Genomic DNA, 25159 nt, shown 5'->3' with positions numbered 1-25159 from the left:
AGGTTCCAGGAACCATCATCCAACTGGAACACACAAAAATGAAACAAGAAGCAACCTATCTGGAGAGATCTGAGATCACAATAACAATCAGAACCAATTGTAGAAGTCTAGATATCTAGAAGCATCCCGTAAGATTGCTGTTTCCTTCAGCCAAGCTTGAAATATTTTTAAGGGAACTCTTCCCTAAACTCCACCTACTTTCTATCTGACTGATCTCAGCACCATCATCTCCTGCTTCATGGAATTAGCAGAAAAGGATCACTATTCAGGTATTTTCTTCAATTCTCCAGGTTTTCTGCAGCAACATTTCTTGAAAAGCACATATTAGCTGCAGTTTTATCTGTGGAATGATGGCAAGGTCATAGATTCAACATGCAACTGAATGGCTAACTTTGCTATTGGCACGTTAATAGAATGAGAATTTTCACAGAATATTGTCCTCTTCTGCCAATAATCATTTAACTTCTGAGATTGCAGGTCAAATTATTTAATTTTATTTATCTTTTAGTTTTCCATTAATTTCTAAGATGGAATTTGTGCTAAATGAACTATGACAATTTTATTTCTGAAACACTAAGGCAGAGAAGCACTGGCCCTTTACTTCTCACATAAATATATTGAGCAGTTCCTTTTGACACTAGTGACAAGATGCTGGTTTTCCCATCCCATTATGATCAGAATCCTCCTTAAAATACCAAACAAGAGAGGCTCTGAATCTGAATCTTGAGCAATACAACATTCTTATCATATGCATATAAAAGCAGTTCCAGACAACTTTTTATTCTGGCTTTAAAGCAGCCTTCCTCAACATGATACAGCTCAATGTGTTTACAGAAAAACTCTTGTTCACCAATCATGACTTTTGGCTCAGACTGTGGTGTTGCACATAGAGCATAAATTGGGAAGGCTGGTTTAAATTATTTCAATAAACACAGAATCTGCCATAGGAGATAACAGCTAGAAAAATCAGTTTGCACACCCTTTTTCCCTATAAAGCAAATGTTTGGCTTTTATTGCTGTAAATAGAAACTTGATAGTGTTAAGTAATATCTAGGGTACGTTTAGCGGTTAGATGTACTACCAATAGCCATAAATAATCTAGATTTTTTTCCCCTATGATCAGCATAGGCAAAAAAAGATAATGGAACTTCATCAGTTATTTCTGAGCTTAGAAGCTAAGCAGAGTTTGTTTTGGATCTAGTTCAGTGGTGGCGAACCTATGGCACGGGTGCCAGAGGCGGCACTCGGAGCCCTCTCTGCGGGCACACGTGCCATTGCCCCAGCCTTGCCTCCTCCCGCAACCCACCAGTAGCCCCCCTGGAGGAGAGTCACCCCCGAGCGTGGCCCACGCAGAGCAGTGCAGCTAAGGACATGGCAGCCAGACAGCGTAGACAAGACTCTGCCCTCATGCCCCATCACGCACAGTTGATGCTGCGGGGCGCAGGCAGAGGGCGTGGCCGCCATGGCGCTGCTGGGCAATCTGCAGCGGGCCCTGGAGGCGGTGAGTGGCCCTGCGGGCAGGCGGAGTGGGGGCGGAGCGGGGGTGGGGCAGGGAGTGGAGCGGGGGTGGGGCCAGTTTTTGGGCACTCGGTCTCTAAAAGGTTCGCCATCACTGATCTAGTTAGTACTTCAGAGACCTTTAGGGAATCCCAGCTTGTGGGATTAGAGCGGAGTCCAAAAATATCCTTGAAGAAGGCAAGCCACCATCGTTGTCCCCCCCAAAAATGACATAAGCATGTCCACAAAATCACCAAGAACTGAGCTCCACTTGAATCAAACACTACCTTTACAGTACTCAAATTCCCTGGAATTCATTCAGGTCACTGAATCTGACTTCTCTTATTAGGGGAAAAAAACATAATCTAGATCATTCTAAAAACTTCATTGGCTAGAAACTCTGATCAAATAGCCTAGCATTACATTCTTAACTATGGCTGTGATCCAGATGCATTAAAAATAAACAGGAAAGTGATCATTGATGTCAACGGAAACACTTTGAATCCAGACTACAGTTTCCCAGCTGTTAAGGCAAAGCTTGAAGAGAGGCGAAAATGCTTGCCGCAGGAGTTAACGTGGCTTGAAGAAGATCCTGCCCAAAGTCAAGAAGCTGATCTCTGAAGAGCACAATGGGGTAAAAAAATCCATCAGCTTCCTTGCCTAGCGCACCCACAGATCACATAAAAGAAAATCAAAGTAGAACCAGTCATGAATATGCTTGTCATTAACTTGAGCTATATCGGGTGTTTTGTAAAGAATAAGTTGTAGAGTAAAACTGTCTTCTTCCGGATGACGATCTAACAAACCTCTCTCCAATTTATCTGTGATATCCCTACTAAAATCTGCATATTCTTTGAGTACAGTTGCATTAATGCTTGGCACTACAGGGGATGTACATAAGTGAAACATGCTGCCTTTTTTCAGTAGTGAGCACAGGGTGTTTTTTTTTATTAGCCATATTTAGTTAAGAATTGGAAACCAAGTGCAGCAGGAGGCAAAGTGCAGAATCCATTTTTCTTCAATTGTCTCCAGGACCAGAAAAAGGACTAATTTGGCTTGAGACCATCAGAAAGCAATACACATAACCCTGGCCAGGTCCTGATGAGCGAAATTTAACCAAAGGGGAAAATTTCTCCAAGGGAGCATCTTGCACATTCTTCCTCAAATTAATCCCCTTTCCTGATCAGCCAGAAGAAGAATGGCAGCACTGGGCAAAGGCAACAGTCCACAACCTGGAAGCTGGTATCTTTGTTTGAGAAACAGCACCAGCATGTGATTCAGGCATACTTCAGAGGAAGCTGCATCACACCCAAAGTGGCTGGCAGCCAAAAGGAAAGAAAACATAGGGTCCTGCAACAAATTTGACAAACACTAATTACAGAAGACATCATGCCAGAGACAAAGGCTTAGTGGAAACCCACTCTGGCATTTCCCCAGCCCTCTTGGCACCACTCCTGGCCCACTGACGAAGGTCTGTTGCAAATACAGCCTTTGTAGACACAAACAGTGCACGGTTCTCTATCGTCTTCAAGGAGACTCTTCTCTTTTTGTTAACCAGTTTCCCATCACTTTCCCCATTCCCTAATGAAGACACTGGATGTGTAACTTTTGAAGAACCATTTGGACCTGTAATAAATTTCCCTATTCCCCCCCAAACTTCCACCATGTACCAAAAGCCACCCAATATGGCAAAAATTCTTAGGAGGCAGCTCTCAGTATCAGCAGTGGTTCAGTAAGCCTTTAGAGTTTTCGAAATGTCATGGTATCCAACAAAAATCAAGAAAATGTTAAGGCCCAAATGAGATCAACTAACTGGAATGTACTACTTAGCGCAGGAGAAGGAGCCAGGTCAGACAGTCCATTCATCAGCCTAACAGGAAAAACGTCTAGCAATTTTATGGATGGTTACATCCACTGCAGTAATTGGTGAATGAGGGAAAACCCCTCACCATTGGGTCCTGGGATTGTGACTGCCGCTTACCAACTCCAGACTGATATAGCTTTCATTTGTTCTAGTCTTCCTGTCTAAGGAAATATCTGGAGCAACATCATTTCCTTTCCTGGCTCTTGTTGGCCTTGTGCTTGAATGCCATTGTGCTGTCTCTGATCTTGAGGTGGGGCTTTCCCCCCCAAGAGTAACTGGGTGGAGTGGTGGCTAAAGGGTTACAGCGCCAGCAGAGTTGGAGAGTTCAAGGAATCAGATGACTGATCCCCACTGCTGCTGCTCCTCCGGTGAGCTTTGGAACAGGATTCTGATGGGGAGAGGGGTGACTCCTGGTCCAGCACGCTGGGATAGGTGAAGACCAAGTTGGATGTTCCAGGGGTGACAGCAGGAGTTGAAGTCACCACAATGGGTGTGTTGAGTGGTTCTTCTCCATAAAACCCCCCAACAATGCTGATGGGCTTAATGACAGATCTCTGCCCTTTTTCAGGATCTGAAGAGGAAGAAGGGATCTCTTCCTCCACAGGCTCTTGCTTCACCACCACAGGACCACTCATTCCAGTCCGCAGGGCCTGGAGGTTATGAGGCGGAGGGGTTCGATGGCCCTCAGGGCTGATCTTGCACATGGGGCTGTGAGCCATTAACATGAATTTCAGCTTCTCCTTCTCTTTCTCTAGTTCAGCAATCTCCTTTTGCAGCACTGATTTCTCCTCCTCCAGCTCCTCGGTTTCCTGTAGATCCAAGATAAAGAGGTGGTCAGCAAGAATAGGAGCAACAGCAACTAGCATTCCAAGAAGGGGTTTCAAGATAAATAGGCTTCACTTCACTTTTAGCAACTGTCACAGAATACATACTGGCAACAGTTAAGGGGGATAGACTAGGTCAGGAGTAGGCAACCTTGGCTCTTTTATGACTCGTGGACTTCAACTCCCAGAATTCCTGAGCCAGCATGGCTCAGCATGGAAACCTCTACCTTTCTCCTCAGCATGGCTGGCTCAGGAATTCTGGGAGTTGAAGTCCACGAGTCACAAAAGAGCCAAGGTTGCCTACCCCTGGACTAGGTCCTCTGAGTGATTTTGTTAACTGCCTAAGGACTGATGGCTGGCCATTTAAAGGATAAATAGAGATCTGAAAGCAGGTTTGAAACACAAAATCTTTTCTGACAAAAATTCACTAAATTGATATTCATATTCAAAATTTAAATTCCTTCTCCAAATGTGCTTTATTTACGATAAAGTACTTGTCACCATAAGACTCTATCAAGGACTGGATGTTGTCCATGTACCCCTACTGACTGCTTTCATAAATTTTTATCAATTTAATAGGTAAACATTGGAATGATTGCAAGATTAATGCTCTCATTAACCTTACAAGTAAAGGTGCAACCACAATTTACCTGTAACTGAGCACAGATGCATTCTTTCAGCAAAATTATGATATCCAAAAAGATATGTATGCAAAACAGGTTTGAGATAATTGTAGTTCTTTTGCTGGTCATGAAGAAAAACAGAAGGAAATACTGTATAGGCATTTGCTTTTTTTTGTATCTTAGGTGATTTTTTAACACCTACAAGTGTTTACTCCACCATACTTGTATGATTATCTGGTATAAGCAAAATGAGGAAAAGTGGGTAGATCACTATTCATACAGCTATATTACTTTGCTATTCTCCTTTTGTTAACCAATTCCCAGCACTTTCCCTATTCCCTAATAAAGGCACTGGATATGTAACTTTTGAAGAACTGTTTAGGTCTAGAATAATTTTTTTATTTTCCCCAAAAATTTCCACCATGTACCAAAAATCAATCAACTATGGCAAGAATCTCAAGGAGCAGCTCTCAATATCAGCAGCAGTTCACAAGCCTTTAGAGTTTTAGAAATGTCATGATACCCAACAAAAATCAATAAAATGTTAGATCATGTTGTATCGTGTAGCCACAAAATCAGATTATATGCCCTATTTACAAAGTTATCTGGCTTCATGGGCAGAGGAAGGCCTAGTTTAGCACTTGGCCAGGAGGCTATTGGGAAATCCCAACACTATAGGGTAGAATGGAAACTCAAAAACAAAAGACATCAATGGGAAACTATATCAATATTGTTTTCAAGAAAGTGATTACATTTTGTCCATGAAGTCACCGTCTGTTGAGCTCAATTCAACAAGATTTCATTTTATCTTACAAAAAACAAAGGACATAACAAGAAAAGAGGAGATTTGTGCAAAATACATACTGCCTGGAGTTTCTCAGTCAGCTCTCGGCGCCTGTTACGGCATTTAGCTGCTGCTAGTTTGTTCCTTTCTCTTCTAATTCTTCGCTTCTCTTCTTCTTCAGGTGATAACTGTAGATAAGCAAATGAATAAAACATTAATTCAAGCTGGTAGTTTGAGGGATGAATCAATGAGAAATATGATTCAACTGATGAACCCATGGTTTATTCTTTACCTTTCATTTATTGTTCAATTGATTTATATCCTCCTTTCCCTTCAGGAACTCAAGGCAGTGTGTCCATAACCCTCCCTCCCTCCATTTTTCCCCACAACAACCACTTTGTAAAGTGAGTTAAGTTGAGTATGTGTGACTGGCCCAAGTTCACCCAGTGAACTTCCATGACTCAAGATGAACTTGAACCTGTGTCTCCCCAATTTTTGTCCAACCTCTTAACCTAAAACACTATACTAACCTGGAAAGTGGTAGCAATTAAGGCCTGAAGACTGGTGAAAATAAGACAGTTGCTTCAAAAGTGTATCATTTTACTAGCTGAATAATGCAATTTTGGGTGTCAGAGCTGAGGCTCCCTCATAGGGATCTAGGGGCTCTGAGAAAACATTCTTTCTCACATCAAGATACTCTCAGGGCTTTGCTATAATATAGCACTGGAGCCACTGAGGAGAAAGAAAAAGTGATAGCAAGGTGGGGGAGAGCACAAGAACTGAGAAACCACAGGAAGATTGGGCAAGAAAACAATGAATCTGCAATTAAGGCTGAATGCAAAGATAGAAGTCTCTCTGTGGTTTCGCAATGTGGGTGGTTTGTGAGGTAAGAGTATAGGAAGATGTTGCAAGTTTTTCTTCGGAAAAAATCTATGTGCTTCTTCTCCTAGGACAACAGTCATTAACTGGAAGGTCAGAAGCCAAGGTCCAGGGTGCTAGACAAACTGGAATGACCCTAATCAAATCAAATCAAAAGAGCTGCCATTCAGTCCTTTCCTACCTCTGACTTTTAAAGATAAGACCCTACATCATCAGGCAGCCCTTAAGCAACAGGAGATAAATGTCTTGGAGGGTATAGTGTGTTTCATTATGCCCACACACAGCCTAGAGAGGAGAATTAATGTTTTGGGGGGGACTGTAGATAAACTCAGATTTCTAGTAACTTCTCTACCCTCTCCTCCCACCTGCATATGTGGCAGAGATAACAGTTATCTCAAAACCACTTCAGTTTCCTAACTATAGTTAACTATCTGTTACAATGAAACAGGAATTAGCCACTCAAAAGTTTTCTTATTCTAGTCAAGCATTTAATTCTATAAACATCTTGGTTGAGTCTTAACAGCAAACTGGAAATAAGAAACATGACTCCAGTGCAAAATACTTGAATGGCACCCATGCCCAGGGACTGGGTTTTATCCTACTTTCAGCTACATTGTTAAGTCTCTGATCCTTCTCCTTATGCCTGAATAGCCACGGTCCAGCCAGATCCACTGCAGATGAGCAGGGGTGAGGGGGGGGGAATCAAAATGTGAAGGTGGATGCAGTGTTGCAATCAAAGAGGCAGAGCTTTGCGACACTGCACCCATCTACTCAGGTTCCAGATTCTTTGAATCATAGCATTCATAGTTGTCAACTATATTGAGAATTATGTAAATTGAAAAATCAAAATCACACAAATTCTGAGCCTTAATGGCTTTAAAATGGGACTAGATCAATAATGGAGAATGCCATTTTTATTTATTTGATGTCTATCTTACTTTTCATTCAAGAGCTGAAGGTGATACAGTGTTTTCTTCTATTTTCCCAACAACAGACTGTTTATGATATAGGATATAAGTTTCTGTGGCTAAGGGTTGACTATAACATGGATTGCCTTGCGTCTAGTTTCACCGCTGCACATTGTCTCTCGATAATGACTAGCTGTAACAGTTAGGACAGCAGTCAGCCATCATGCTAAGCCTGGCCTTATTTTAAACATTGTTTAAATTTGCCATTGTGGCCTGGTTTTTGTACATATCTTTATGCCATAATGGGTGGGTTTGCACAACACACTAAACCAGAGGCATAGAAACCACATTATGCCATAGTATAATGAGTAATGTGTTACCTTCAAGTTCACATATATATTTATCTCTAAATTAGCTGCTCAGGAAGAGCAGGAGATTGCTATTACCTCTTGCCTACTTACGGATTATCCAGAGGAATACAGTTGGCTACTGTGGGAAGGACTGCTTGGCATGCTTTGGGCATTTCCAGGGAAACAGTCCTTATGGTTCTTAGGATGGAACTACCCATTAGAGAGAAATACGGGGCTACTGCCTTAACTAGCAGCCTCCTATTATATTTCCATCTCCCTAGATTTTTAGTTCTTAGTTATGCAAATCTACAAATGCAGAAAGTTTTTAAAAAGTTAAATATTAGTCCAATAACCTTTAACAATATTGGATGAATGTTGTCATGCACCAATAAGTCTCGTTTTAGTAATCCATTTAGTGATTTTCAAGCTTACATTTTGTTCAGAATTCCTGATAATTATTCAGCAATACGAGGTTCTTGGATTCCCTTTACTTGAGAAGCTACTGCATAGATGGTCCACCAGACAACAAAGAATGGCATTTTGTATTATCTTAAGCCTCTTACACGAGAGTTACAACCAATAATTTAGTTGCAATGAAAACGAGATAGTGAACCTTTCCAATGCTTTTGGAATCCATACATTCCAGTGAAACTATCACTGAAGGAGACACTATTAAAATATTAACGCAAATGAAAACTTAAGCAAGAGGTATCACATCAGATTGGGCTAATAATTTAGCTTGCTGAAAGCTGTCAGTCCTGATTGGTGTCAACTTTCTACCTTAACTCTATAAATCTTCCCAGCTTTGTTATTCAAGATTCCTTCACTGGAAAATCCTGGGACCAATTGAAGATCTTACACCAAAATGTAAGCTAGTAAGCTATGGTTTGCAGAGACTTTCTTATACTGAAGTTAGTATTCCTTCAAGCTAGATTCAGGTAATCCATAAATCTATTGTCAGTTGCCACAAACATTTGAAGCACAGACTTAGAAACGTTGCATTCAATATCAAGTCCATTCCGCTAGTTATTTTAAATAGTGGAGCTACCTGCTCATCTCTTCTCCTCCTGCCCACGGTGGTCCCAATGGTTTTAATAACACCAGGCCTTTGTAGGGCTGTGTGTCCAGTAATTGAAGACAGATTGGGCAATGCATGGCTGTAGGGATGCGAGCGAGAGTAGGCACTTGGCATGGAGGTTATCACAGTGGGCTGAACCATCCACTGTAGGTCTTGGCTGGTGGTTATCGCGTTGAGAGTAGGAATAAATGTGTTGCTCGATCCTGGCATATCGACCCGGAATTTCTAGAAGACACAGAGAGAAGTCAGCAATTTATTTAAATGAAAACACAGGATGTCAAAGAACTCCGGCACAATTACATGCACTGCTTTTCCACCAAATGAAAATGATGTGCATCTAATTCATCTGAGCATCCTTACTGAAAGCGGTTATACATGAACTGGAATAGAGGACTCTGAAAAGTACTTTTAACTGGAGATGCCAGGGATTAATTCAGGACCTTAGTATCCAAAGAAAATGCTTTGTACTACTAGAAGAATAAAGAATTAGCAAATACTTCATTCTTGAGGATCAACAATATTACAAGAAATCTTGTACGATTTCCATCAGACAACAGACACTTCTATATTGCTGCATGATTTCAGTATAATTGTGAGATTTTGTTTTATATTATTTTAATTGAAGTGATGACTGTATGCTTTCTTTTTCTGAGCTGTTTTCAACTTAGCACTTGCTAATTTAAGCAATACTTTTCCCATATAGGTAGATCTAAATTTTTTTCAGCACATTCTTATCCAGACCAACACCGTTTCTGGACTGTGACAATAAGAATATTATCTGGAAAAGACTAATGATATTTCATATAATGTTCGCTTAAAGTCACAGTGAACCTGGAAAAGTGATTTATGACCCATTCTCAAGCTTAGAACCGTTGGTCACGTGATTGCAATTTGGGCATTTGGCAGTTGGCTTGCATTTACAATGGGTGCAACCTCAAGCAATCACATGATTGCAATTTGCAATCTTCCCAGCCTCAGACAAGCAAAGTCAATTGTATTATCTTAAGCCTGGATTCACTTAACCAGGTCATTCACTTAATAACCATGGTAAAAATGATAATCAAATCAGGTCTGGTCTACATGTTGACCTGTTTAACAACTACATCACTTAATGACTAAAATACCCTTTTCAATTACGGTTGTAAGTTCAAGGACTACCTGTAAATGAATTTGCTTCCCATTTTTAAATACAGTACAATGTATCTTTCTCCATCTTCAACTCTAACTCTTATATGACATACTTCTGATGCTTCAACAGTTAAGCTAGAAGATGTTCAAAGGGAATTATTCTTTGAAAATTGATCTTGTAATGTTAATACACCTAATTTTATAGCTTCAGATGTGATCGAGATATATAATCGTATTACATATACAAATATGTAAATTATTTAAAATATTGAAAGAGACAGTATTTCCAATTCTCATATAGAAGTAATATTTTAATGATTTGGGAAGATGATATTCATCATTCTAAACATTGCTGTGATTCATTGTTTGAATTAATCTTAAAGTATTAGGAAGAACACCCATTATGTACCTATTCTACCATGTACTGGAGCAAGCTTTTTATGGTCCTAGCTGTTAGTATTGATTTAAATACTAGGTAGGATATGAATACATACAATTTGTTTTCCATTATTATATATCAGTAATTTGGGTAGATTTTTATTTTGTATGAATCTTTTTAAATATACAATCCTTAAATATTTGAAAGGGAAACAATATAGCATAAATCTCTAGAGTCTAGGCCCATTAAATACTACACACTTCTATTTTCCATTTTATATATTGGAGCAGCCAATGATTTGTTTAAAAGAATCCAGAAGTGAGAGCAGACAGTTAAACTGAAAAACACCTTTGTTTCCTCTTTAGCACTGGGCATAAATACATTTGCAGATAGCCAACAATTTATGTGAAATAAATGCACTAACTGATCTTCTTGGATTAGTACAGTACTATCGTAAAAACCAATTAAATAGATAAAAGTGCCTTATACACTTGAATTTTATTAAATCAATTCACTCAAAGCTGAAACCTACATATTAGGGATGCCTTGCCTTGACCAACCTCTTCAAAGTGCTTACATGAAGCAAACACTCCCCCCCCCAATAATGACTGGTTTACTTTTGAATATTAAGCATAATGTGTAAATTATTTTAGCAAATTGATGGCACGTGTCACTAACAGCAGAATTCTCATAGCGTGAATAAAGATGGCTATGTTATTAAATAAGTTGTTGCTGCCAGTTTAAAGAAATCTTTTCATATTACCCAGACCTGGCTTTTTAAATGCTTGTCTAAAGAACAAACATAATATGAAGACAGAAATGGTTGGGGTTGACTGCACTGGTTGGATTGGCTGAAGGCTCCAGGTAAGTTGGTGTTTGAAGATAATGTTGCAGAAAACTGGAAAACATGAAAGCAAAGATTTGTGTGGTGAAGTTAATAGAGATAAGAAGACTGAAAAGTTCAAACATTTCTATGTCTTGCTGGGGAAAAACCCACTGAGCGTTTCCAGTTTGACAAGGAATTGGGTAAACAAAGGTTGCAAATTTTGATTCTTATATTTGAAGCATGATGGACCAAAAAAAGGAGGTTATTTATGGAATGCATACATTTTTCATGTAGTTTCATCAGGAGGAAGAAAAAAAATCAATCCTGGAGTGTTTTTTTGAAAAGTTATTAATACAATTTTGTTTGTGGAAAAAGGATAGTAAAGTATAAGCAAATCAGTTTTTGAAGTTTATCAGAGAATAATACAGCAAAATTTAAAAAAAACTGAGATCATTATAGAGCATGATAAAAAAAAATGAAACCAGTTCTGAACAAATTTACAGAAATAAATCTGAAATTAAATGTAGCAAATTTAAAACAACAGAATAAATCTGGACTTTATTTTTACTGCCCATAATATAAAATTTGATAAAAGTAAAACTGAAGCTTTTGTTGGAATGCATCGTCCACAGAACAAGACATTTTTAGATGACTACACGTTTATTCAAATTCATAGCAAATATGACCAGTTTTATAACTGTTATTGCAAGAAGTGAAGTTTCAGTGGTTAGATATATAAGATAAGGCATTTGCAGAGCTTAAATATTTAACTAAATTGCTAATTCTGAGATATTATAATGTTGATAAAACAATTTCTATTTTGGCTGATGTTATTGCTGCTAGATTGGAAGTATACTTAAGTTTAGTAAAAAAAATAACTGTAGTAATATCCAAAAAAGGGGGTATTTTACTTACTACTTCAAATCTTATTATACCCAAGTGGCATATTAAAAAGGGTAATGTTGTTAAAAGGATGTTTAAAAAGTAAAAGTTAAATCAGATTAGTCTTTTGGCAAATCTTTCACAGCCCAACCTTTCACAGACATTTAAAGTCAAAACTACTTGAGATAGAGGTTTTGCTACATCCTCTAATAATTGAAAAAAATGTACCGAAAAATTGAGAACAAGAGACAAACCAAAATAATATTGTATGACGGCAAATACATTAACACATTTGGGAGTTAAAGAATATTATTTCTGAAAACTTGGTCAAGTAAGGGGAAAGTGCAAAAGTCCTCCAGTGGGCATATTAGTGACAATGTGTTTTACCACAGCAATAGGAAAGATCTACAACTAGTCAGAGAACTGTAGCTTTCTGAAAACAAGCAGCATCAGAAATATTGAAAATGCAATAAAATGTTGAACCAAACAAACAAATCAGAATTTTGTGAATCTACTGATAACATGTAGTAGAAGTTTGATTACACAAACAGGAACTATTAAGTTTTGGAGAAAACGAGTAAAATAAATCAGAGAGATGCTCTTTGTAGATTCAATTACTTCTGAATAGTGGATTAGGTACTCAAGTATATTTTGTATATTATTGTAGCAGTTTGACAACACCTGTGTTATTAGTAGCAGATACTTTAAATAAACAAACTGAGACAACTGTTATTATTAAAAGGCAAGATTTTGTTGTCATCCAAAGAATAATATCATCACATCAGTCTTTGGGTCTAACTTTTTAAATATTTAAAGAACAAAGATATTGCTTTCATATGCCAGGGCAGTTATACTGTATGATTTTGCTATGACCGACAAATGGGGCTTTTGCATGACAGATGAAAAAAGTAGGGCTATATGGAGTTGGCCTCCTGCCTTTTCAGAAGCTAATCTGAGGGGGGGGGAGGAATGGGCTTGTTCTTGGTTGATTGCTTAGAGTTTGGGTTTCCTGGGTTTTGATGGATTCTGACCACAGTCTAGGACAGGGGTAGTCAACCTTGGCTCTTTTATGACTCGTGGACTTCAACTCCCAGAATTCCTGAGCCTGGCTCAGGAATTCTGGGAGTTGAAGTCCACGAGTCATAAAAGAGCCAAGGTTGACTACCCCTGGTCTAGGAGGTCGATGTTTCTTGACCTTGGCAAGTTTAAGATGGAGAGACTTCAACTCTCAGAATTCTGAGATTGAAGTTCACCCATCCTAAACTTGCCAAGGGGTTAAGAAACACTATACTAGATTGGCTGCTTTATTAACTCTTCCTTATTTAAATCCCAGGGAGTGCTTTTCCCTTCTTCATTACAACTTTACTGTTGAAATGTACTGTTTCATGGCTGTTGATCAGCTATGAAATACGGAGGAGGAGATGAGGAAAAAGTTGTGTTTTCTAATCAATCATCCCAGAGAATTCCAACATGTAACTCATATTCTACTCAATTGTTTATGTTCCCAGAACACCAAACAGTAACTCAAAAGACAAGAATGACAAAGAATGACAAAGTTCTAGTAGTCTTTATGGAAACACCAGCATGAAGTAAGGAATATCCCTGACTTTCTAGAAGGCAAAAGTAGGCTGATCTTAAGCAAGCCATTTCATATTTAAAACTGAAAAGTTTATGTTGCTGGAAGAATCTGAGCTTGTAAATTAAGTAGGACTAAACCTGCTGAGGGAGGAAACTACTAGAGAATCACAGGTTTGTAGGCTGGACTGGGAAATCCAAAAACATCCTGAAAGAAAACTACAGCAAAAACTTCTATACTATTCCCAAGAAAGCTGAATGGCTGCATTTCATACAGTCACCAAGAATCCAGCTTAATTTCAGGCCATCTTTCTTGTCTTCTAAAAAAAAAAAAAAGGCTTAACAATACCAATAACAATATTTGTAGTATAGCACTTATTAGCATTTAAAAAAAGAGACCCTAAGAGAGTTTTAGATTATTCCAATATACCTAACTTTTCCTACTTATTGCTTTATCAGTTAATGATAAATAAGTATTTATCAGCCAATAAGTGATAAATATTTATTTTTCTGGTATGTTCCAAGCTGATGGAAAATGAAAAAAGAAGATATATGTGGAAATATGGCAAACAAATGTAAAAACAAAAAAGTTGTTTCACAGGAACAGGCGTTCCACCAATATGGCATGGAATTTTAAGCTCTGATACCAGTTAAAGTACTGCTGGTCTATAGGTCTGATCTGGAGTCTCAAATAGGACGGTTTTAAAAGCAGAATGTAAAGATGCCTCCAGCTGAAGCAGATTTATGTGCCTTATACTTTAATAATATCCCATAAAAAGTGTTTTGCGATTCAGATCAGAAAAAAATCCCTGAAGGTTTTTCACTGTCTAGACAAAACAAAGCAGGATCTTATAAAAAGACACTAGGTAATAATTTATTTCAAAAATGTGTATGCATTTGTGTGCATATATATAAAAAATTTAAAGGCATACTAGTCCACCTTGTTTTGTTTTCATAGTAAATCTGGAACTTTTGCTGGCACCAAAAGTTGAGGCAATGGAAGAAAAAGAAAACAACTGGCAGCTCCTGAAGAAGACAAAAAAAAGTAGAAGGAATACTTTTCTGCAACGAGGAGACAATTGTTGGATTAGGTTTACAGGCCCATCATGCCCCAGCATGGGGTTTTAAAACCCATTAACTAAAAGTATTTGCAGTATATGAGAATTATCCCCACTGTTTTGATTGATATAATGACATTAAAATAAACTAGCTAACTAAACAAAAACAGGAGATCTGTCCTGCAGAATCCAAACTAAGGTCTACTACTGATTCAGAAGTTGTGCCTTGAGGATAATCTGCGAAGATGGCAATTGTCTTTAAGAATGAAGGTATGTGATCAAAGGAGAAAAACAAACATTTATTTTCCAGAATGATGCAACATAAACAAGAGAGCAGGGGAAGAAGGAGAGAAGGCAGTGGCGATAGAAAACAGACAGCAATTGCATGTCCTCATCCTCACAACTTGCTTGGGAAGGTGAACATTTTAGAATAGTAGTTAAAAGCTGGACGGGGGGTAGGATTTACAAAGGAAGGAAAAAGCCCCACTGTAAAGCAGATGTCTGCATTAACAATGGATTTCAGCTTGAAATACTCAGTTTTGCTACCCTCTGAACCAACATCCCTCTGTAATCAAAAAGGAAGATACTCCTCAGAACCTCCTAATGAGCATATTTAGGAGTTAAATGCTGCTGTTCAATGTTATATTATAAAATCATGATGTCCATATATACCGAGACTCCAGTGGATTCGAGACTGATGAGACTCCAGTGGTACTCGAGACTGATGAGAATACCATGGACAGTCAAGAAAAACAACCAATCAAACAAATCAAGCCAAAATTTTCACTCAAGGCACAAATAACCAGGCTCAATCTACCCTATTATATGAGAATATGGCTCTCTACAGAAGGCTGTCAGGCTGGGAAAGGTAGAAGGAAAGATAAGAAGAGGACAATCAGTAACAAGGTGCATGGGCTCAGCTGCAATATTGATGGGTACACAATTTGAAGACCTAAAAGAACAAGTTAGGAAAGATTGTCACAGACAAAATAAGATTGTCACAGACAAAATAAGAGTTAACACCAACTTGCTGGTACATAATCAAATCCAGCAGATTGAGAATTTTAAGATTCTAGCAGACTTTGCCAAGACTTGGAGGTTAAATAAAGCCAAGGGTGTAGGCTCAATTGGTGAAATCAAAACAATTATTATAGAATAGAGCTGGAAGGGACCTTGGAGGTCTTCCAGTCCAGCCCCCCGCTTAAGCAGGAGAACGTATACCTTCTCAGACAAGTGAGTCTAACCTCTTGTTAAAAATCTCCAGTGATGGAGCGCCCACGATTTCTGGAGGCAAGCTGTTCCACTGGTTAATTGTCCTCACTGTCGGGAAGTTTCTCCTTAAGTCTAGGTTGCTTCTCTCTTTGGTCAGTTTCCAACCACTGTTTCTTGTCCTGCCCTCTGGTGCTTTGGTGAATAACGTGACCCCCTGTTCTTTGTGGCAGCCCCTCAAGTACTATCATGTCTCCCTTATTTCTTCTTTTCTTTAGACTAGCCAGACCCAAGTCCTGCAGCCATTCTTCACATGTTTTAGTCTCCAGGCCTTTGATCATCTTAGTTTCTCTTCTCTGATTTTTTTCCAAACTCTCAACATCTTTTTTGTGATATGGTGACCAAAATTGGCTGCAGTATTCCAGGTGTGGTCTTACTAGGGTTTTATAAAGCGGTATTAATACTTCACGTGATCTTGATTCTATGCCTCCGTTTATACAACCCAGGATTGTATTAGCTTTTTTGGCTGCTGCTGCACACTGCTGGCTCATGTTCAAGTGATCATCCACTAGGACTCCAAGGTCCCTCTCACAGTTATTGTTTTTAAGCCAGGTCTCACCCAGTCTGTACTTGTACCTTTGATTTTTCCTGCCTAAATGTAAGACTTTGCTTTTCTCCACATTTTGTTGGACAGGGCCCATTGTTCAAGTTTGTCAAGATCTTTTTGGATCCTGAGTTTGTCTTCTGGGGTGTTGGCTACTCCTGCCAGTTTGGTGTCATCTGCAAATCTGATGAGTTCCCCTTCAATTCCCTCATCTAAGTCATTTATGAAGATATTGAAGAGTACTGGGTCTAAGACGGAACCTTGTGGTACTCCACTGCTTACTTCTCTCCATGAGGATGTAGTGCCGTTGAGGACTACTCGTTGAGTACGGTTTGCCAGCCAGCTACAGATCCATCTGGTGGTGATGTTGTCTATTCCACCTTTTTCTAGCTGACAAGAAGTAGGTTGTGGTCTACCTTATCAAATGTCTTACTGAAGTCCAAGTATACTACATCCACAGAATTTCGCTGGAAATTATCAATATCCTAAAAGAAATCAATAATAAATCATCTCTATACTATTGTCAAGGAAACAGCATGGATAGGTGTGCCAAGTCAACAGAGATAGAGCTGAACTTGAGTGTTTTTACCCTACTTAATTTCAATCCATCTGAATGGCACTGAGTTGGACAAGAATGAAAGAGGGATTAAGAGCCATCAAGGAAACACTATCATATGATGTCAAATGTTAAGGGAGGAGTTCCTACCTATCATTTAGGTCATCTAAATTACTTATATGAGGACTCAGAAATAAACATCTTTCAAATGACTGTGGGATAAAAAAATCAGCAAAGTGGCTTAGATACAATTTTCTTTGCAACTACGGTTATGGCCTTGTATATTGACATTTTAGATATAGACATCATTCCCTTGCAAATAGGAATACCCCTAGTGACAAGAGAGCCTTCAATCAAGCAGAAGGATTTTGAGACAGGATTGATTCAGAGTTTGCTTGTTATACATAAAGTTATTTTGTTTGCTTAGCTAATCTGAAACTGGTTATGTGCACCTCTCTATGTACATGCGCATACATACTATGATTAGGGAGAGTGAATTCAATACACTTTTTTCTCTTGTCAGGCATCTGACATAAAGTAAGAACTTTATGAAAATTAATTCTTGAGTTGAAGATCAGATTTATGCTTAATCCGCAATATCAGTAAGAATCAAAGCAAAAGACACTGCAGAAACTCTCATATTCTCTTTGAACTATCAGACGTAAACCATATATGCATCTATTCCGACATGACTGCCATGTCTTTATTTAATCTGGAACATAACAGGTGTGTACACCACACCCTTTTCAGACCAAGCTTTGTTTCTTTATAAAATTTCCATCACACTTTTAAAAAATACTCTTAGAATGGAGCTACAATTATCACAAACTGTCAACAAACACTGAAGGCACAAAACAAGGTTAATTCAGGACCTCTAACTGTGCGAAGGATTTAGCAAATGGATCACTTCTTGGCCTTTTGGCTAAGATTAAGGGCAGCATGTACTGTTGTAGTGAATAAAGTTGTTGACTCTGCAATTGAAATTTTGTAAGAAATGCTGGTAGAAGTATGGTCATATATACCTGATATGAAAGGCTGAAGCAGATTGGCTTCTTACATCACATCGAATAAATTGAAAAGACTACTAAAAGATAGTGGGCAAATGAGGCGGCCAGAATTGGTTGGCTACTTGACCAGTCATCCGAAGAGCACAATCCTAATCTTCACAAATCAGCAAGCTAAAGGCACCTGAAACAGTTCCAGTCCCAGAGAGCACATTTTACAATAGTGTGTAGGGATGAGTTTAGGTACAGGTATAGATGGGAAAAAAATTCAGAAGAGATGAAACTTTGAGGCAAAAATGTACATACATACTGAGAAAGCAATAATTTGAACCACATGGGTATTTTTAATATGCTGTACATTTGAAGCAAGTAACTCACCCATTCCATTCCACACACTTAGTGTAAATTACTCCTTTCCATTGTGTATAATCTTTGGAAATCTATTTGGATTAGCCAAAAGAGGGCACCAAAGAGGTGTCTTTGCTATGAAGCTAGGCACAGAGAGAGTCATTTCTGGTAAAAAAGAAAAAAAAAACTCTTTGATGTATGGAATCCTGCAGACTGGAATTACTAGCAAAGTTTAACACAGGGCAATTATGCAAAAAAAAAAAAAAAGTGCCTGTAGCTTATTGTAAAAATAATGCTTTATTCTTCATGCTGCCGCTTTACTGCACAAGTAATAAGAAAGCCATGGAGGGGGGGGACAAAGACAACTGATGTAAACATGTTATGAAATATCATAAGTTTGTGTAACTGAGGAGATTGTGCAATGCCTTTCACAGAAGCCATAATTTTTGCCTATAATGAAAAGGCAGCTGGGGGGGGGAGGGGGAATAAAGAGAGAAATGCAAATTGAGAGAAAAAAGGCAAGGAACAAACTGGCCATCAGACTTCAGTCCCAACAGGAAATATTCCTCATTCTTTAAGTTCTGACATCATTCAAGACCAGACACTGACCAAAAAAAAGTATCCCAAAAATGTAGCCAGATTGCTCAGGCCCTGTAAGAACTTGCTTTTTGAAACTCAAAACCCAATCAACAATAAATACCAACAAGCCAAGGAATGTCTGAATACCAAAGGAAAACAGTAATTGCCCTTTCTTGTTTGCCTGAAGATAAAGCAGATACAAAAAAAAGTACATTCCAATTCCTTCTGGGAAAAACTGTTTAAAAAAATGTAGAAACCAAATTGAATTGATTCCTTTGAAAGGATAGGAGCTATTCAGTGTGTGTGTGTGTGTGTTGTATTTTGCCTATGGAAATGACTGTATCATTCAAACAGCATTTCAGCAGATTGAAACGCTTCACGGAAACAGCATTAGAATTTATGGAAGGGAAAATGATCCCAGCTAGAATAAAAGAGAAGAGCTGCAAAGAAGAGAGAGAAAAAATCCATATTTTAATAAATAGAATTCACCTGACAGATTCCACTAACTTGCAATACAGCAATAAAGACAGTAATATACTGTGCCTAATCTAGAAAAACCATTTTCTTCTTGCTTTACATTTTTTCGATATAACAAATTATTTACAATCCATTGCAAAAATGCTTTTTTCAGTAAGTTGGGTTTGTAGTTGGCTATTTATTAGATGGGATTATAAAGAAAGTGCTGAACTGCATTTACAAAAACATACAAAACCTCTGCCATCATTAACATACTGAAATTAAAAAAACAAATATGCAATCCTACATCGGATTTTGAATGGAAAAAGCCATTTAGCTTTGTGCATATAATGTCTAGTTCGACAACCTGAGTTAAGGTAAATTATAAATCAAGTTAATAACACTAACATTAAACCTATTTTGGAAATGTAATTATTTCAATCAAGATTATTTTGGTAAGAGTTGTAATTTCTACCTATTCAAGCACAAAGTATTGCAGCCTCTTTAGAATCCTAAAAATGACATGGACAATCTGTTTGTACAATGGGAGAAAAAGGAAATCTAGAATCAGAAACCAATTTGATTTGAGATTCACAGAAAGAGACATGTGGTTATTTGGAAATTTGACTGAAAATATTTCATAACCCTACAAATTCTGTCCACTGCAAATCTACTTCTACCAAATAAAGTACAGATAAATGGGGGCTGGTGTCATAGTAAAAAAATGCTGGCCATTACAAATTACATATTAAGGAAACATTTTGCATTTTAGAAATATTATCTTGGAAAATTGAAAACTAGTATTTGAAAAGGGAGAGAAGAATTTCTTATTTCCAAAGAGTGAGGTAGAAGTGTATTATCTCTGTAAACCCATCACTAAATAACCAATCTTTCCCCCCTTTTTACGATTTTTGATTCATATTTTTCATCCTAATTACAAAATCAGTTCAGACACTGAAAAAACAAAAATAATTCAGACGCATTCCCAATTTTGAAAACTAAAATCAGCACATTAAAAAGTATAGCCTAATTTTGCCCACATACAATTTGCCAGGATCCTTCCCATAGGCCAACTATAATGAAAATAACCTATCTTTCTTTGGAACTTTTAAATAATTTTCTAAGGTCATTGTAGATTCCATTTTTCTAGATTTGCACAATGGTATTACAAATACATTACCATCTCATTCCAAATCCTTAATTCTGTCCTGACAGTTATGTGAGCTGGCACCATATTCCCTGAAAACATCTCTCTTTTTTGTTTTATTTTTTCCAAACCCTAAAAACTATTATTTCAGTTGAAGGAATTTAGGAACTGAAGCAGTTCAAAGGAGATTCCCATTGTGGCTTCTCCTGGGAACAGACATGTAAGACCTGGACTGTTCCCAAGAACTGGTACCTTTCATAATTTCCTTTCTCTCCTTAAACTTGTATTTATTAAATAAGAAATTTAGCAATAAGAAATAGAGGAATGATATATAAAGAAAATATATCTGTCCATAAAGTCACATGCATTTCAAGTGACTTCATTCCGTTTCTGTCATTTAAGTGACTTTTACTCTGATTGAGTTAATCTCACAAGGGTCCAGGTGAGCCTCAACTACCTTGGGATTATTTGGCCTTTAATGTGGGTATCACTGGGCTCACAGATTAGAAACATTAAGGCTCACTGCCTCTCCTAATTTTAAAATCGTTACTTTTTTTATTCAAACATTAGTTTTCTGCTGGAAAATAGTTTGCTGCAAAGCAAAGCACTAGTTTCCAACATAATCATGTGATGCAGTATAAGCATGTTAGCTCATTTGTATGTTTTGGTGTGGTGTGCTTTTTGTCTGAGATTTTCTTCTATGTGGGAGTATAATGATCTCTGTGTTTCTTTAAACATAACCTGTTTGCATTATGTGGAAAAAAAAGTATTTTGTTGTGCTTTGTGCAGGCAGATACGTGTTTTGGCACTTGACATTCAGACCACACCTCTGCACTGTATTCACTTGGCAAAGTTTTTTATCTCTCAGCCTAAGTCTCCTCAATTTGCCCTCTGTGAAATGGGTACTGGAGTAAAAGACTATGAGCTCAAAGCAGAAATGTGTTTAGAGGTCCAGAAATGTGTTTAGAGGTCCAGAATTCATTCTTGCCTTCATAGGTAAAGTTCATAGGTAACCTACATTTTCTGTTTTGTAAAATAGGAATTTTGTGACTTGCCCTAACTATCTTGGTGGACATTTATAAATGTGCAAGTCCTATTGCCCTCTTCAAATTGTTAAGAACATATATAATTTTTTCTTAAAATGTGCCCAACGCTTAAAAGGGTCGGGGATTCCTGGCTTATGGTCCATCCCCAGAGCCGATTATTTTCTACTCTGTAATCTCACCCCACAACCACAAAATCTGAACTTTTGGAAACACCGTAAGGGGTAAAGTCAAGCCAAGAAAACATCATAGACGACCAGACCTACATTTAGCTTGCTGTTTGCAAACTGCTCATTGGGGGGGGGGGAAGTGATTCTACTAAGTAAACCTGAAGACGGACTTGGTTCATCTCCTCCTTTGCACTCTTAAAAGTCCACAAAAGAAACCAAGTACCTTCAGCTGAGGTACCAGGCATTTTGGCATTCTTTCCCAGTGGCAATGATTGAAGAGCGAGGCCCACACATCCCCTTTTATACTGTTTACACGCCAGTGGAAACCTGTGTTAACAGTTCCAGAAGGCTACTCATGATTTCCTCTCTTTTGTTCCCAATTAGACATTTCATTCCGAGAAAAAACACGCCGCCGACCGTCGTACCCACCCAACCCTTCGCTCGAGCGCATATTGAGATGGCCGCTCGGACTTTCTCTTCGCCCTGGATTTTATAGATTCTCGCCCAGAAAGGCTCGCCTTTCCTCCGACTCCCCATTGGAGGACCTCAACAGACGCCGAGGAAAATGGACCGAAGATACACTTCCCTGAAGAGACCCTGAAGCCAAGAGAAGCAAAGCTACCCCCTACACACACACACACACGCCACCGCCCGCCTCTGCCTCAGCGCCTTTGGCTCCACCAGAGGCCAGCACAAACTGCGGAAAGCAAAACCGCCCAAGGGGCACAGGGCTGTGGTTGGGCTGAACTCAAAGAGTCCCGGCGACGGGATCGCGAGCGGACGACCGAACCGTGAAGCTCTCTTTCCTAGGAAGAAAAGGAAAACAAGGCAAGGAAGAGGACCGCCCGCCCCCAACCCCGCTTACTTAGCCGGCGCGCCGCCTAACCGGTGGCTCAGGGTCGCATTGGGCTTGTCACTCCGATCGGGCTGTCTCCTGCCTACCAACTTCCAAGGGTTCTCTCTCTCTCTCTCTCTCCTGCCTTGCACTTCCAAGGACTTGTTCGCGCTCACCCGCAACCGCCCTAACTATTGAAAAGCCGCGGCCGTTTCCGCCTCCTTTTAAGGTGTGAGCGCGCAGAGAGGCGGCTATTGGACTGGAGGCCAAAGGAGACGCGTCGCCCGCTGCTCCCTTCTAATCTCCGACTGAGGGAGAGGTCCAGGCGCGCACACAGGAGGTGGACTGGGTGTGGTTAGCGAACTTTACTATTTGATTAAGGAGTTGCTGCGAGCCGCGGAGGAGGGAAGGGGCATAGATCGCCTGCGGGGGGGGGGGGAGAGAGAAGCGTGCGACGGAGAGGCGCTGAGAAGGGGGAGGAAAAGCAAATAATAATCAGGACGATAACAGCGACCCGAATCACGCAAAGCCACAGTATAATAAAATGAAAGAAAGTGCCCCCTTCCCCCCCCAAGACAAATTGCTGTTACGGGATCACAAACGGGAGAGAGGATCAATTTAGGAGAGGAGAAAGTGCACGTCGATGTCAGAACCGGATTTTAGCAACTTGGCGACCAAGGTGCTTGGGCTGGCCCCCTTACCTGTTGAGTTGTGATGCTCGAGTAAGTTTCCGGATGCCCTGGAGAAGTGCTGCTGCCCCGAGAGGAGGTATCAAAATTCGCCGGATAGTCCTGGTACATTGTCCGAGGTACAAGCAGGAGAGAAATAATAATGAAAAAAAAAATCTTTTTAGTTGTCGTTCCCTCTTGTTCAGGCTCTTCCTGTCTTGTTTCCAATCGTATAATTTGATGCCTTCGATTTCAAGCGCGCTCAGGTGGAGACGGATGCAGCTGGCAGTTTGGATTTTGATTCTATTTTAAGCAAGTCCTGATTTTTCTCTCTCTCTCAAAACAGGACTGTGGAATTAAAAAAAAAAAAAAACCACCCCAAACCTCCCACGTATTAAGAATGCAAAATTCACTCCTTGTAGAGCCAAATCACTGAGTCTTTTAAGGTCAGCATAACTATGAACAAGCTTTTTTTAAAAAAAAAAGAAGAAGAAGAGAGTTCTCTTTCCAAAGGCGTCTTTATTTCTAAAGAAAATTAGACGGGTCTTGTTTCCCTTCCTTCCACTTTGCCTGCCTACTGGTATCAAAGTCTTGATCTCTCTGTAGTTTTAAGGAGGATCGTTGCCTCCTGTATAATTAAGCCTTTCAGAAAAGTGCCGTCTTCCTGCTCGAACTGGACTGGATGACTCAGCCCGGGATTTGAGGCTCTTTATTTACTTATTGTTGAAAAAAAAAATAAATCAACTGAATGATCGATCTAGCTCTTGATTTTGCCCTTCTCGGTCGTGAAGGCGAGCTCTTCTGTCCCCCTGCTTACACGTACCCCCCCCTCCCTTCTCTTTCCTTGAGCAAGCGCCTCTCTAGCTTAGTATCCTTGTTCTCTGAGCTCCTTTACTCTCCCTGGATGAGTCAGTGCAATGGCATTAGTTCAAATCCCGAGCCTCATTGCATCTCCTCTTCTTAAGATCTGCACCATGTGGATTTCCAGCGTCAAACTTGCAACGTGGCCACGCCCCCTTCGCGACGCGGAGCCTCCCACTTGTAGGGGGGGAGGAGGAGGAGGAGAGAAGAGGAGGGCGAAATCGGTCGGCCCATTAAACCCGACCCGGTTTACTGAACGCAGACGATCCGAAGGCGGGTAGGCAGGCAATCCAGGCAGACGTTCTCACGCCCACTCGCCATGCCGCTCGACCGGACAGTCCGTTTGACTGGTCCGGAATGGTTTTTCCTCTCTCTCTCTCCCCCCCCCCACATCTTGGCTTAGTCTGTTCCATTGTCGCAGGTCGCGGTTGCCAAAGATGGTCATTTGCGTTGTACTACGTGAGCGCGGGTTTCCTTGGTTAGAATGACGCGTTGAGAGAGGGATTCCCTGCTCGCCTGCCACAGATCAAACCTCAATTAAGGGACGAATCTTGTTAGAAAAGGCGGGAAAAGCGGCTTCAAGAAGCCTCTCTGATTTGCCCCGGATTCTTTTTTTAGGGGCAGGTTGACTTGCGCGGGAGCGAAGGCATGACTCGAGGGCGACTCGGAAGGAGGACGGGCGGGGAAGAGTAGGGGAAAGTCGCATTCCGGATGCCGCGAGGCTTACTCAAATAAAATTTGAATTTAAATGGATGTTAAAAGGTGGGCATGGTAGCAACGCGAGTATCCCGAAAAGGGCGGCGAAGTCGAGAAACGTGGGCAGATCCCAAGTAGCGTTGCTGGAGCTTCATACCGCATAGGATCCCATTGACACCCCCGTCTCCCTAGGCCAGGGGTAGGCAACCTTGGCTCTTTTATGACTCGTGGACTTCAACTCCCAGAATTCCTGAGCCAGCTGTGCTGGCTCAGGAATTCTGGGAGTTGAAGTCCACGAGTCATAAAAGAGCCAAGGTTGCCTACCCCT

At 39.8% G+C, this 25159-nt stretch overlaps 1 protein-coding gene across 1 annotated transcript; it reads right to left on the bottom strand.

Moving 5' to 3' along the window:
• Nucleotides 1-3449: 3449 nt before the first annotated feature.
• FOSL2 (FOS like 2, AP-1 transcription factor subunit) lies at nucleotides 3450-23439 on the bottom strand. The gene is made up of 4 exons (XM_015819495.1): nucleotides 23308-23439; nucleotides 8778-9032; nucleotides 5673-5780; nucleotides 3450-4170 (listed from the first exon to the last, which is right to left on the bottom strand). Exons 1-4 carry the CDS (start codon nucleotides 23404-23406, stop codon nucleotides 3661-3663), a joined length of 972 nt encoding a protein of 323 aa, XP_015674981.1. The 5' UTR covers nucleotides 23407-23439; the 3' UTR covers nucleotides 3450-3660.
• Between the last annotated feature and the right edge of the window lie 1720 nt (nucleotides 23440-25159).

This window comes from Protobothrops mucrosquamatus, unplaced genomic scaffold, assembly GCF_001527695.2.
Source record: "Protobothrops mucrosquamatus isolate PMUCROS unplaced genomic scaffold, P.Mucros_1.0 scaffold936, whole genome shotgun sequence".
Classification (NCBI taxonomy): Eukaryota; Metazoa; Chordata; class Lepidosauria; order Squamata; family Viperidae; genus Protobothrops; species Protobothrops mucrosquamatus.
The sequence above is the reverse complement of the archived record's forward strand: the minus strand, read 5'-3'. Positions and strand labels throughout refer to the sequence as shown.